Here is a 14,667-nt window from a genome sequence, read left to right on the forward strand (position 1 = left end):
TTCTCAGTATACTGAGAATTTCCACAATTTACTAGACAACCCATTCGACAGTTTTAGTTCCCGACTAAATCTCAAACACAATAGAAATTATCTAATCTTAAATTGCTTAAGCAATTCAAGATTAAGTTAATACAGTTTGTACACGACCAGTTTAAGTAAGGCATGAAAAGGCGAAGAAATGATTACAAATTGTCTGATTTCTTTCTAAAATATTCAAAAGCACATAAATTCTTGTTAGAAGTTTCAAGTTGGTCCCCATTAAACTCTTAGGTCAAAGTCTCAACCTCAAAAGGCTAAGAGTGGGAACCCTTAAAGTAGGGTGGCGACCCTACGCACTCGAAAACTGGGATAGCTGTGAAAGTATGTATTCGAAACATTATTTCTATGTATGTATGTACCTTTATGTATCTAGTTAATTTCCACGTACAGCACAAAAGCGTACGCGAAAGCGTCTGTGATATTCCATCTATTGTTCATACAGGAAACGGCCCGATGAGAACAAAGATGAGAGCACTTTTCTGCTATCTTTTATCTCGAGCTTTTATCATTTCAGCTATAGTGACTAGCTGTAGCAATACAGAGCTAGAGTACGCATGCGTGAGGCCGCTCCTCTGTGACGTCACTCAGTCTTTCTCGCATCTCTTCGATGCTTCTAGCTTATTTTCGGTAGTAATGCTGGTAGTGAATTTAATTATTTGTCGTGGTTCTAAAAGTTGTTTGAGTGGACAAAAAACATTATTCTTTGATATAGAAGTGGCAAGTGTTGCGAGAATAAACTCTTTGTTGGTTTGTGTTGATTATGAGTAGGTAGGCAGTAATCACTGCGCGTATTATATTCCACTATCGTGTCTGAAGTTTTATTATTCTATGCCAATATTTCAATGAATACGCAAAGAGTAGGTGATGTAGAGGCGAACTTCGATAATCGTAATCGATATTTTTAATGAATATTTCAATGTTATGTCCAGGGTGTTATTTATTAAATAGATGTGTTGTCGCAAAGCAAAGTACGCATGCGCAAAATTCATTCACTGCGTCCCCTAGCGACGCTGTCGCAGGCGAGGTCGATATTACTGCCCCTTATAGTAGTTAATCTTATCGCACGGTTTTGTATTATTGTAAACTAGATGATACCCGTGACTTCATGTGGGTGGATTGAGGTTTTCAAGAATCTTAATCCGTGGAAAACTGATTTTCCTGGAAGTAGTCTATGTTCGTATATCTGTATCAAGTAGATAGTGCCCACAACTTAATCGATATGCATTTACGTTGTTTAAAAACCCCGTGGGAACTCTTAAATTTTCCGAGATCAAAACTATCTCCGTACTAAATTTAGTTCAAAATCAGTTAAACGGATTGAGCTGTGAAAGCTAGCAGACAGACAAACACACTTTTACATTTACTTTTGTAACTAGACGATGCCCGCGACTTCGTTCGCGTCGATTTCATCATCATCAGCCTGTGGACGTCCACTGTTGGACATAGGCCTTTCCTAAAGAGCACCACCACACCCGGTCCTCAGCCTTCCTCATCCAGCCACTTCCCGCCAGCCTCTTTATATCGTCGATCCATCGGTCCATCATTCGCGTCGATTTAGGTTTTTAAAAATCCCATGGGAACTCTTTGATTTTCTGGGATAAAAAAGCCTATGTCCTTCCCCGGGATCCAAGTTATCTCTATACCAAATTTCGTCAAAATCTGTTAAACGAATGGGCCCGTGAAAGGCTAGCAGGACAGACAGACACCCCTTTCGCATTTATATATTAGTATGGATATTAGTATAGAAGCACACAAGTAAAGTATGGATTATGTAATTGCTTGTTCAAATAATGTTTTTTTAATTCCGGTGTTATATCTGGCTTCATTGTTACATTTTTCAAGAGTTATACATTGCCAACATTGCTGACGTGGTTAGGCGAGAATTCTTAGATAAGATTCGACTGATAATAAGTATGTTATTACAGTAAAACAACATAATTGGTCTAGAGTTAGTTATAGTAATTTAGCTATTCTAATATATAATGGAAAAGGTGACTGACTGACTAATCTATCAACGCACAGCTCAAACTACAGGACGGATCAGGCTGAAATTTGGCATGAATTTTGCTATTATGACGTAGGCATCCGCTAAGAAAGGATTTTTAAAAATTCAACCCTTAAGAGACTGAAATAGGGTTTCGAAATTTGTGTAGTCCACGCGGACGACGCAGCGAGCATAAGCTAGTTAATAATTAAAAGCGTTAGTTCATTGCTAGATTACAATATCGTGTTAAGTAATTTTTTTTGCATATTTAATGACGACGAAAAATGCGTAGGACTGTCCTATATTATTTAACTCACATTCTATGTTAAAATATTCAGATGTGAGTGCCAATATCATACGAGTATTCTAAAAATATGTTTTGAGTAGGTAATTAGCATTTCTATATTGCTCATTTAGTCATTTATGTGTATGTAGATAGTAGATACTAAAGCTCTGTTCGTTCTTAAATGTCTTACGATTTAGTTAATGGTAACAAATAAACTATAATTTATAACTTAAATCTATATGTATAAAAAACCGGCCAAGTGCGAATCGGACTCGCGCACTGAGGGTTCCGTAGTACAATCGTATCTTATCGACATTTTGCACGATAAATCAAAACTACTTACTAGATCTCGTTCAAATCAATTTTCGGTGGAAATTTGCATGGTAATGTACACATATATTTTTTAGTTTTATCATTCTGTTATTTTAGAAGTTACAGGGGGCGGAGGGGCACCTTTACCACTTTGGAAGTGTCCTCTCGCGCAAACTATTCAGTTTAGAAAAAAATTATATAAGAAACCTCAATATTATTTTGAAGACCTATTCATAGAGGGGTACACGTATGGGTTTGATGAAAAAAAAATTTTTGAGTTTCAGTTCTAAGTATGGAAACCCCAAAATTTATTGTTGTTTTTCTATTATTGTGTAAAAAGCTTAATGCGCTTCACAGAATACTTAATAATAATAAATAAGGAATAATGAGTTTCAACACTATAGCTCTTAGTTTCGGAAAAAAGTGCTGTGACATACAGACAGACAGACAGACATGACGAATCTATAAGGGTTCCGTTTTTTGCCATTCGGCTACGGAAACTCTCGAACCATCATTCGAAAGTACCAGATCAAGGCTGTACCAAAGTTCATAATTCCAACATCGAATCGATTCCAAGTGACCTCGCCATTATATATAATATGTTGACGGCAAAGTGTTTTTGATGTGAATTAAATCGCATTACCTAGTTGTTCACCTTAGAGTAGATTTATTTCCGAGTGTTTTATTCCGGAGCGTTCACGTTGTAAACATAAACGTATTATTATAATTTTACACTAAAACAATAAAGTAGGTGATCATTGGTTACTTACAAAATAAACACAACAATATTATATAATTTCCCTTACCTGACTAAGGCACGGTAACATTACCGTTACTAAGGGCTGGTGCAAATCAAGTTGTAGGTACTTTCCTTTTTACTCTCGGCAACTAGAAGTCCGTCTCATTGATTTTCGATATTTTAATAACCTTATAAAGCCATAATGGCTTGGCAGTCTGCGCTACGCCTCGTCAGATGTGCACCGGCCCTTATTAAATGTAGAGGCAAACGTCTTATATTTTCATGATAATTATTATGTATTATGGAAATAAGCAAAACTGAAAGTTGTAAGTAGGCTCTAGTACCTACCTACTGCGTCCAAAACAAAAGCCTTGACCTAAAAACTAAGTAATTGGACAACTTTACATCTACAAATTGTACTTACAACTTTCAGTCTTGCTTATTTCCATAATACATAATAATTATAATGAAAATATATGTATAGACGAGAAGAACAATTGTTTGTAGACTACAAACAATTAGTGTTCTTCTACATGTACCGCAGAATTTATTATACTCGTATAACACAACCGTTTTTACACTTTACGGTTTATCTAGCTAGATATAGATGTATCTATATCAGGTATAGTTATTATTCAGTACCATAAACTATGCAGTCTAGGTGAAAACCAAGGTTAAACACTTTAACGCTTCAGGGTGAAATAAGAATATTTATCAACGACTAACTTGCATTGGCTAATACTCGTAAAATCGAATTTTGCCCGGACATCTCGGAACTACTGGTCCTGGTGTAGAGACGACATTGAAAAATACTACAGACTATCAGATTTAGCTCCAATATAAGTACCTAGTTATGATATGTCGTCTTTTTACACATCAGTAGTAATTATAGGTATATTACGCGACAAGTCCAGATGGCAATCGGGATATGAGGCGGGGGGACGCCCCGCACATCCCTCGCACTGGGTTAGTGCGGAGACTGTGCGGACGTCCTACCCCAATTGCCATCTCGACCTGTCGCGAACTATACTTAATTGTTCTCGCGAACGTAAAACGGTTTCCTTGTAATCAATATTTCTCGCTAGACTTTAGCTTGTTTACATACAAAGTGTACAGTCACTCGATAAGCGAGAGTCTTGTAGCGCGTTCGTATCCAGTGAAATACTGAAGTGAATTTGTTTAGTTCGGACATAAGATGTGTAAACGGTAAAAATACTGAAGTGAATTCGCTTAGTTAGCTTCGGATGTGTAAACGGTAGCGACATTGTGCAATATGGAGAGCGCGGTCCACGCGCCGCTGCGTGTCGGGAAGAAGATGCGAAAGAGACGGGAGTTGGACGCTTTAGTGGGAGGCGGGGGAGCCCGAGGAGGAAGGCTCTTGTCCGCCTCTAGTGACGAAGGGGAGCCGTGGGGAAGACGGACGACGCGGCGACGCCGCTCCCGCCCTTTCCTCCGCCTTGCTGCAGCACTAGCGTTGTGTGTATGCGTCGTCTCCGCTGCTACAGTGCTATGGCTCTTTGTGGATGTGAGGAGACAGATTGTGTCTCTACGGATAGAGATGGACCGAGGTTGGTTGTGAAATTATGATGTCATATCGATTCTATCTTACAGCCGCAGTCAGAGTCGCTTAATCGTTACTTCTCTTAATCGTCTCGTTTTAACTCAATCTTAAGTAACGATTAGCGACTCTGAGTGTGGCTGTAAGAGTGTAGCGAATTGACAATAAACAACGTCGCTAAGTAACTTACCGATAGATTACGGACCATCATCATAATCAACCCATCACCGGCTCACTAATGAGCACGGGTCCCCTTTCAGAATGGCTTAGGGCATAGTCCGTTGCGCGGGCCAAGTGTGGATTGGCGGACTTCACACACATCTTTGAGAATATCGTGAAAAACTCTCGGGCTAGGATAAATAGGAGTAATTACCTCATCGATGTTTTTAGTGATTACTAAAAGTTTAATGATAATTGATAAATTAGGCCGTTTGTCGCTGGATTCAGGCTGCGCAAGATGGTGGCGTGTGGAGGCCCCTACATGAGACCTATATCCTGCAGTGGGACGTCTATCGGTTGACAATGATGATGATGATGATGAATTTCGGCCGTCAGTAATGTGTTCGGTGTTCACTAAGTATGTAGATGCTATAGAGAAAGAATTTCATCCGCTTTTAATGATGAAGGGAAACAATGGGTAAGATGCATAAAGCTCGACTGCCTTTTATACTCGTAGATATGTGTGTGCGACATCTCATATGGGAACTACTTAAAAATGTTACGATACAGAAAGTTTTTGTCTTGAAAGTCTTTTGATAAAGGGGAGTCGCGAGCTCCACTTTATCGCTCAAGGTGAACAAAGGGCTTTTACGAGAGCGGAAGCGTCTGAGAGGGAATGAAGTCAAGACAGAGTGCCTTGTGATGTCCGCTCTTGCCGTTTCGCCCACATCGTCGCTGCCTTAACTATCTGCGAACGCATAATATATTAAACCAGCTGCTGAATTGATAGGTATAGGCTGAATTGGTAGGTTAGTAGGTAGTAATAAACGGGATATGAGGTGGGTGTGCGTGCTCACCCGCACCGGTTTAGCACGGGGGTGTACGGGGCGTTCCCTCCCCGATTGCCATCTCGACCTATGGCGTAAGGTAGGTACAATGCGACAAGACAAGGCTCTCTTGGCACTTGAATGACATTGACAGGGGGGCGCTGTTGGAGAACGAAGGCTTAGAATATTCAAACAAGAACAAAGGGGACACTCGGCGGCAACGTTAGTTCCGATTTTCGCCACGCGCCACGATAGCCTTGTCGCACTGTACATATACCTAGAGCGTGTAAACTGTATACTTGTAACCTGGGCAAGTTGAATTTATGCGCCGTATACGCGACAGTAATAAGTAGCATGTGTATGAAAACCCATACTTTTTCTACCTGAAGGAACCTTATTTCCACTGAAATGGAGCGAAGCGAAAATGTTTTCAATTGATCAATCAGAATAATGTTAGATGTCGAGATAATTGTATCATGATTCAAGTCATCTCTCAATATACTGATTAGTCGAAAATACACGTCCCCGCTCAGTTCCGCTTCAGTGGAAACAAACCCTTACATGGTTCGCTGAAACATTGATAATAATGCATCTTTAGACTAGTATTTTGTATTGAAGGAGTTAGGCTTTATCCCCGTCGAATATTGAAGGATATGTCAGAGGGATTAAAGGATAAGTAGGCATGCACGGTGTCGTATTTCCCCTTTTCCATCTCGCCGCATTTTACGTATAAATACATACATGTGTGTATATGCGGTGCCCTTGCCTCCCTCGTGCACCTGTCTAGACACAGGACAAATATGTACTTTAATAGTATCTACCATAACAGACAGAAAGTTGAAATTTTCACAGAATGTATTATCTCTATAACTACAAATGATCAGAATTTCAAAATGAACGCCATGAAAATTAAAAAAAAAAATCAAAAATGTTATTTCTTGTACGATGGTACAGAACCCCTCATATGCGAGTCCGACTCGTACTTGACAGATTTTTTTCTGGATAGCACGATATCGTCTAGTCAAAAGAAATGTCACCTATTTTGGTATGGGGTCGAAAGTTATCGATTTATTATAATTTATCACACTTTTGGCAAGAATGCGACGTAAAAGTTATTCAAATATGTTGATAGGCGATTACCTTGCTAGCAATATCAGTATTGTGAGAGCAATTAATATGCTAATGAATAAATCATGATGTTAAATCTACGATGGAAAAATATCCTGCTTCGGGCGAGTCCATGGCCATTCATTGGCATATTACCCTTGAACCTTGACAATGCCGGTGTTGGGTCTGATTTTATTATTCTAAGCCAATCCTAAAGCACAGAATACTTAATAGTACGTGACTTACCTATACTTTCATTAGTCGAAAATATTGGTTGGTAGGTATAGTCCGCGGTAGGTTGAGATGGCAATCGGGGTATGAGGCGGGGGGACGCCCCGCACATCCCCGCACTGGGCAAACGTGGGGGCTGTGCGAGTGTGCGGGGCGTTCCCTCCCCGATTGTTATCTCGACCTGTCGCGTACTATAGGTACACATAACATGTGGTGCTTACACATAGAAAACAAAACTACGTGGGCATATAAACGAGACATTAAAAATTATACTTCAGCATAATCATCATCATCATCATCAGCCTGTGGACATTCACTGTTAGACATAGGCCTTCCCTAATGAGCGCCACTGCACCCGGTCTAGGCTTCCTCATCCAGCTATTTCATGCCAGTCTATTTGTATCGCCGGTCTTTCGTACTGTCTACGGCCACACTTGCTTATACGCGATCTCCACTCTATAACTTTCTAGGCTCCAACGGCCGTCAGTCATCACCTCTAACACAGAAATGTCCTGCCCACTGCCACTTTAGCTTGCTTATTGGTTCGGGATACGTCAGTAATCTTGGTTCTCTTGCGGATCTCCTCATTTCGGATCTTATCTCCAGGAACACTCCTAATACTGTAACATCCTAATTCTCCATAGCTTGCTAAGCGACTTTGATTTTGAAGGCGAAACCATTTGTCAGTGTCCACGTTTCAGCCCCATACGTGAGGATACTTACCTGTGTAACTAACTGTACTTTTACTGAAGTATTTTTTTTACAGTTTCCACAAGCAGCGCAGGCGTCGGTGACGAACTACAAGTATGCCACACACAAGCGAAAGAGTTGAGAACGAACGCGAGCGAACTAAGCGCTCGATTATCAAAACTGGAGCTCGATTTCCAAGAGCTGACAAAACAAATGACACAGACGGCGAAAGAGTTGAGCGCAGTGTCAGAGCAGCTGTCTGCAGCGCCAAAGTTAGCAGACATGCCGCGGCGCCTGGCGGAGCTGCAGCGGACTGTGGCCGACTTCGGCTCGCAGGTTGGTATATGAACAAATGTCGCAGGCGAGAAAGAGTTGAACTTGAAATTTCATCGTGAAGTTAACGATGAGCATCTGTAGGTACGCCATTTTCTTGATACAGTTTGAACTACTTCCCAAGTTAATGCAAATCTTTATCTGATGTTCTTTAAAATGGCTTTTGCCAATGCTTAGTTAGCATTCTACTGCCAAAACTATAAACTACTTTTGCTATTAAAACCGACGTCACATAGAAACCGAAGGACCCATAATCCATAAAATTGCCATCTCTCAGATTTATTTATTTTTATCTTCAGCTGTATTCACAAAAAGCTTTGTCAATTATTCTATTCCATCGACAAAATTACACTGACTCCTGATTCGTGAACCATAAAAACCAGGAACCTTTAACAGAAATCAGGAGTCATACTAAATTCGACCTGTAATTCTAGATCAGCGGTTTCGACACTTCGCTAATATCGGCTAAGAAGCAAGCCACCACAGCCACGTCAGGGGTCGACGAGTTGAAGACTCTTCTTTCACACCTCGAAGGCAGAACAAACGAGACAATCGCCAACCTTACCGCGTCCTCTAAGAAGGAGGACGAACTGAAGGAACAAATAACCGCCTTGAATACTACTCTAGTGAGCAGAATCGACGGGCTGCAGACCAAAATTGATGATATGACCGTGAGTTGCTTTATCTTTAATCTGTTTTCTTCTATATAATCTTTGACCCTAGTCAACAATTTTTTTCCATGAGATACGGTCAACGATCATCCCGTTAATCACCTATTTTAGCTTGACAGATTATAATATTTTCGGACGCTTTTTATGGACAGGTTTGTTATTATCAGAACTCTAGGCGGTATACATACCTATACCTAGCCTAAATGTCGCCAGCTTAGTCCTAAACGAAAGTCCTGTTCCATTATTTAGATTTCCGAATATATGTCTCGTGGAAATGCCAGATTGTTATTTTTTACTAAAAAAAAAAACCGCTGCTCCGTAATAAACACCTTTGAAATATCAGCGCTATTGATCATGATCATAATAACTTATAGTTCGGGACAGAGTCGACATGAGAATCGGGATGGGGGCGCCCCGCACACCCGCACAGCCCCCGCGCGAATTCGGTGCGGATAGCGCGAGTGACGTTCGGATGTGCGGGGCGTCCCCCTCGGGCCCCGCCTCATACCCCGATTGCCATCTCGACCTGTCGTATACTTTAGTTAAATTAATGTAGCAAACTATTGTGTGTAAATTGAAAATTCACTTTCGAAAAAAAATCGCTTGTGAAATCACAATGTGAAGAAAAATAACAATTTAACCAAATGAAAAGGATTTAAAAGTAGCCATAATGCTATCTCTATTCTATGATATTACGTCGACAGAAGCTGTCAAGCACAGCGGCGCCCGTGAGCTCGACGACGACGGTAGCGCCGAGCGCAGCGCCCGCGCCCGTCGCTGTCAACGCCACCATCCCACCCGGTAAGACCTAGACCCGGCAACAAACGTGCAGTAGGAAACTCTGTTTTGATCCTGAATAGACATCTTCTATCAAATATAAGGCTAGGGGTGACGTGAAATCAAAGATACCTGGAAGTTTCCTAACTGTCGTGAACTGTGGTTTAACTGAACAGTCGATCTGTCCAGTTAGGCAAAACTGAGAGTTACTGTCAACGCACTTTACAACTAAGTTGCTACCCACCTTTAAAATGTTTACCCTATAGAAACAATAATTACAATGTATAAAACTGTTATCTTCCAATTTTTGAATATCTACTCACAAAAGAAGATTTTTGATTTATTAAGGGTGTGTTGATTTTTGAACTCGAGAACTGATATAGTGTTCTGAAACTCTATTTGAAAATCTATAATCTGTACGTGACCAGTTATGTACCTATAATCCAAAACCTGACTTTAAACATCTAGTTACATTTCTGGTTTATTATAATTATTATGATCCGCCCACGTCTTCGTACGCGTGGAATAACTAGAGACAGTTTTTTTGGATTATTGTCCTTGAAAACTTATCGATTTTCTAACAAATGATCAATTTATTTTAATAGCTTACAGGTTTACAAGCTAGGAAGTTTTGAGATGGCCGGAATAGAATATATTTTTTAATTATTCATATCATATACTTAATGGTTAAATAATTTAAATATTATGTATAGGGCTTAGCGTTTATTTATTTTTCTCAAAACTAAAACTTTCGTTACAAATTTTTGTACCCGAAAAAATTAATAACCTCAAAATACTATTTGTTTTGTCAGTCCATTAAATAGGCTTACTAACGTAGGTCTGATTTTTCAATCGCATGTATAAAGATATTTTAACAGATATCCCATGACAAAAACTGCCTCTAAACTGCTCAGTTAAAAGTTATAAGAATAATACAACTAAATAAATTAAAGACCCCAGCCGGGCTGAGTTCGTGGTCGGGCTGATCTCAGAAACTACTGTACGGATTTTGTTGATACGGTTTTCACTAATAGAAAGAGGAATTATCTAGAAATGCTTTATGACATTTTGCAAAAATAATCCACAGGTATGATGATAATAAATTGTGATTTAAGTTAGATAAAAAGGTTCCTTCTTAGAGCTTCTAATGTATAGAAAACAATGTATAATAGAAAATGTCCTTTCAAGTAAACCGTGCGAACCCGAGGCAGGTTGCTAGTAATTCAATAAGAGACATTCTGTCTATTGAGTATTGACTAAAACCTATTTGGCCCTTTAACTTTTTGATATCTGACAAAACTAAGACGATAGGTTTACTGTATACTGTGCTAATTATAACTATGAAAAAAAATGTATTTACACCGCGATTTCCAGTTCTCTTTGATATGCAATAATGAGGGCGACCTCAACATGAGGTCACTGGCGATTCCGTGTTAAAGCGACATTATATTTACCTCATGTCTTAATGTTAAGGTTACAGTTAAATTGACATTAAACCGACTTTTAAATACCTTGTGGGAAAATAACTTCATCTTTTGCTATCCTTAATGCATTTGCGAGGAAACTATTAAATAGTATTGACATTGCATTGTTTTATTTTTTGTCCGTGATTGATTTGTGTCAATTCTTTGTTTTTGTGTGAACAGGACTTTTTTATCATTTATTTATTAGCCTCTATACATTTATATGACAAACTATAGTTCATCGCGTATGCAGTAGGAGTAGGTACTATGTATATTATACTATAGCTAGCAAACCCACCCCAGCTTCGCTCGGGGGTATTTTCTCTTCAAGTGTTTAGAGAGAACGTAGTGCAAAATCTCATGTTTAGATCCCCCGCTGGGTCGTGAGTTCAGCTGTAGGTTGTTATGTCAGATAGTCAGTTTTTCTACTTATACAGATAAAAATTGAAACTGACTGACATTCAACCAATTCAAACCAGCTGGGTCTAGAAACATGAAATTTTGCATTTAGGTTATGTTTATAACATTAGAGCTATTAAACCGACCCTAAGAATTTTGCAAATAAATTTGTTTTGCAAATATGTAGGTAATCTAAAGTCGTCTAGCAAGCCTTACCTTGGGTACTTAATCAAAGTCCCACCCTTCTTTGATTGGCGTTTCACTAAAACGTAATAGAGTAGTTTGTTCCATCTAATGCATGCCGCTAAGGTGTGGCATCCGACGTCCATAGTTCCTGACATTTACAGGTCTGTAACCATCAACGTATTAAGTTAAATACACCGCTAATACCATCCCTTCCTCTGTTTTACCAACTTCCGTACCAAAATAGAGAATCAGGGTCCCTTAGGGTGCGACTAAGAGGCGGCGCAATGGGATGTAACTATAAAGGTTCCTTGTTTATTGCGGGACTAGCTGATGTCCGCGACTTTGTCCGCGTAGATTTAGCTTTTTGAAAATCCCGTGGGAACTCTTTTATTTTCCGAGATAAAAAGTAGCCTATGTTACTTTCCGTCCTTTAACTATCTTTATGCCAAAAATCAAGTCGATTGGTTGGTGAAGGAAGGACAAACAAACAAACACACTTTCGCATTTATAATATTACCTACTATAGATTACTACTATCGGTTCCTTAAAACATTTTGCAAAACTTTTTTATTCATACATTTATGATTTATTTATTTTTCTCTTGTTACAGGACCAGCTAAACCATTCGTGCTCATTGGAGCTCATTGAAGACTAAACAACTAGAATTAACTATACAACTCAACGAGTCAAATTAAACTAAGGGTTGCTCATAAACTTGTCAACGTCCACACGACATATTATTTTTCCAAAAAATAAATTAACGTCAAAAAATATACCATCCAGTTAAAGTAAGGTAATGAATGATATTTTTCGCGGGATTTCTAACATAAGTGCACTTGTACTCTAGTCCAGTCTATTCAAAAACCCGATCAAGTGCGAGTCGGACTTGCACACAAAGAGTTCCGTACCATCGTACAAGAAATAAGAAATACTATACACTTTTTATTTTTTTTGTTATGTAACCACAAATTCACGATTTTCGTATATTTCCCTTTACTTGTGCTGTAAGATTTTGCTACCTGCCAAATTTCATGATTCTAGATCAACGGGAAGTACCCTATAGGTTTCGATTTCCTTGAAGGGTCTTGACAGACCCGACAGGCAAGCAGGCAACGAAGTGATCCTGTAAGGGTTGGGATCCTGTAATCCAGAATCGGATTGGACTAGTGCACAAACATTCTAAGTGAAAGTTATGGCGGCACTACATGCTTGCAACGAGCAGCAAACAACAAGCGCTGGTCAGCGTGTTGCCAACGCTTGGGAGCGCTTGTCGTACGATTCGATTGGCTGCAAGCCAAACACTGTGTATAAAAAGTACTCTGTGGTGTTTGTCGCAAGCAAGCAAGAGGTGCCATTATAATATCATTGTAAGATCGTTTGTGCAGTCATCCGTAAAATCACAGATTCCGTAAAAATACGAATCGAATGAATCGAACCGAATACGGATGAGTGCACGAACGCCCTTAGTATGGTTTCGAAATTTTGTACAAAATGTAGAAAGAGTTGAAGGGCGCTCAAGTAGGACTTTTGAAATTATAATTACGTTTAGTTTGATATGTATGATTATTGATTATAGTTACGAAGTATGTGTAGAAAAGTCTATCAACGAATGACAAGATCTCAATAAAGGCTTAAAATAAATTGTAAACTTGGGAAAGTCTTGACTCACTAGTAGCTCAATATCCCTAATAAGAGATTTATAGTTTTCGAAAACGAAATTTGATGTCCATTGATACATCTACAGCTAGCGGCCCTGATGAAAATTTTGTGACTTTATTGAGTTAGAGCGTTTGTGCACTCATTGTCGTCATACAAAATGTACTATCACTGGTGCACTAATTTTGTTCGTATTTGTACGTATGACGGACACTTCGAATCGTATTTTTATAAAAACTAATTGAAAACGAATGTGTGCACTAATGCTCTATACCATCAAAATTTTCGGGATATGGAAACTTGTATCGCAGAGATGGTTGAATCTATTTAAAAGTTGAAACTCATGTTAAACCCGCTTTATTATATGCAATTGAAAGGCGGTTAAATTACGTTAAGCCTATCTCTTTGGATCATTAATAAAACAAAATAAGTCAGGGTTTGTTAATCAAAATTTTAATTTTAATCATGGAGGTCAGTATATTGACTTCATATTGCAACCCATTTTGCTTTATAATGGTGGCTAAAGATTAAGATAACCGCAAAGTAACTGTAACGACCTACCTTTCATATAATGGACATTAAAATCCTTGAATTAAAGAACACGTTTGTACAAAAAAAATCACACAAAAATAATAACTCAAAGTCCCAAGTGTAGAAGGTTGCCAAACTGAGCATAAGTTTTAAAAATTCTGTAAATTGATTGAAATTTCATTACTGTGTTCTTAACTATTTGGATGCGTTGAAACTGCCAACATAACAAAAAGCTGACCAAAAAATACTATTTCCAGAGAAATTGTTAACGTTAAGATTATTTATAAAATAAGAAAGAGGAATAAGAGAAACAAAGTCTTTATCCACCCTTGAGCTATACGGAGAACCAGTGATGAGTGCAAACTCACACGATACCAATGTAAATAATTTATTTATAATTATAGAGTAATCTTAATTTTACGCAAGTGTAGAGAGATTTAAAATACGTGTGCACATTACGTTGCGCGTGCTACGAAGTTGTCAATGAGTGTGAGTTTTATTATTGTAATAAGTTATTGTTAATAGATCAATTATTACAAAAAAGGATTGGTTTTATTTCTTCTTCACTTCTTCTTCTCTTCTTCATTTCTCGTATAATGATTATTAATAACTAGCTTATTCCCACAACTTCGTCCGCATGGAGTACACAAATTTCACACCCCTATTTTACCCCTTTAGGGGATGAATTTATAAAAATCCTTTCTTAGCGGATGTCTATG

The 14,667-nt window shown here is 38.7% G+C and overlaps 2 protein-coding genes across 3 annotated transcripts in view; both read left to right on the top strand.

Annotated features, from left to right (window-relative positions):
* Secp43 (tRNA Selenocysteine associated protein) overlaps positions 1-14,667 on the top strand; it is a 414,926-nt gene that overhangs the window by 349,065 nt on the left and 51,194 nt on the right. The gene's annotated exons all lie outside the window — the stretch shown is intronic.
* LOC117991583 (tropomyosin) lies at positions 618-14,478 on the top strand. Of its 2 annotated transcripts, XM_069505606.1 has the most exons (6): positions 618-756; positions 4,544-4,928; positions 8,009-8,268; positions 8,700-8,936; positions 9,641-9,737; positions 12,372-14,478. In XM_069505606.1, the coding sequence occupies exons 2-6, from the start codon at positions 4,634-4,636 to the stop codon at positions 12,407-12,409; spliced, it is 927 nt and encodes a 308-aa protein (XP_069361707.1). In that variant the 5' UTR covers positions 618-756; positions 4,544-4,633; the 3' UTR covers positions 12,410-14,478. The 2 variants fall into 2 exon arrangements, with proteins under 2 accessions (XP_069361707.1, XP_069361706.1); XM_069505605.1 differs by lacking the exon at positions 618-756 and having other exon boundaries at positions 4,121-4,928.

This window comes from Maniola hyperantus, chromosome 20 (genome assembly GCF_902806685.2).
Source record: "Maniola hyperantus chromosome 20, iAphHyp1.2, whole genome shotgun sequence".
Classification (NCBI taxonomy): Eukaryota; Metazoa; Arthropoda; class Insecta; order Lepidoptera; family Nymphalidae; genus Maniola; species Maniola hyperantus.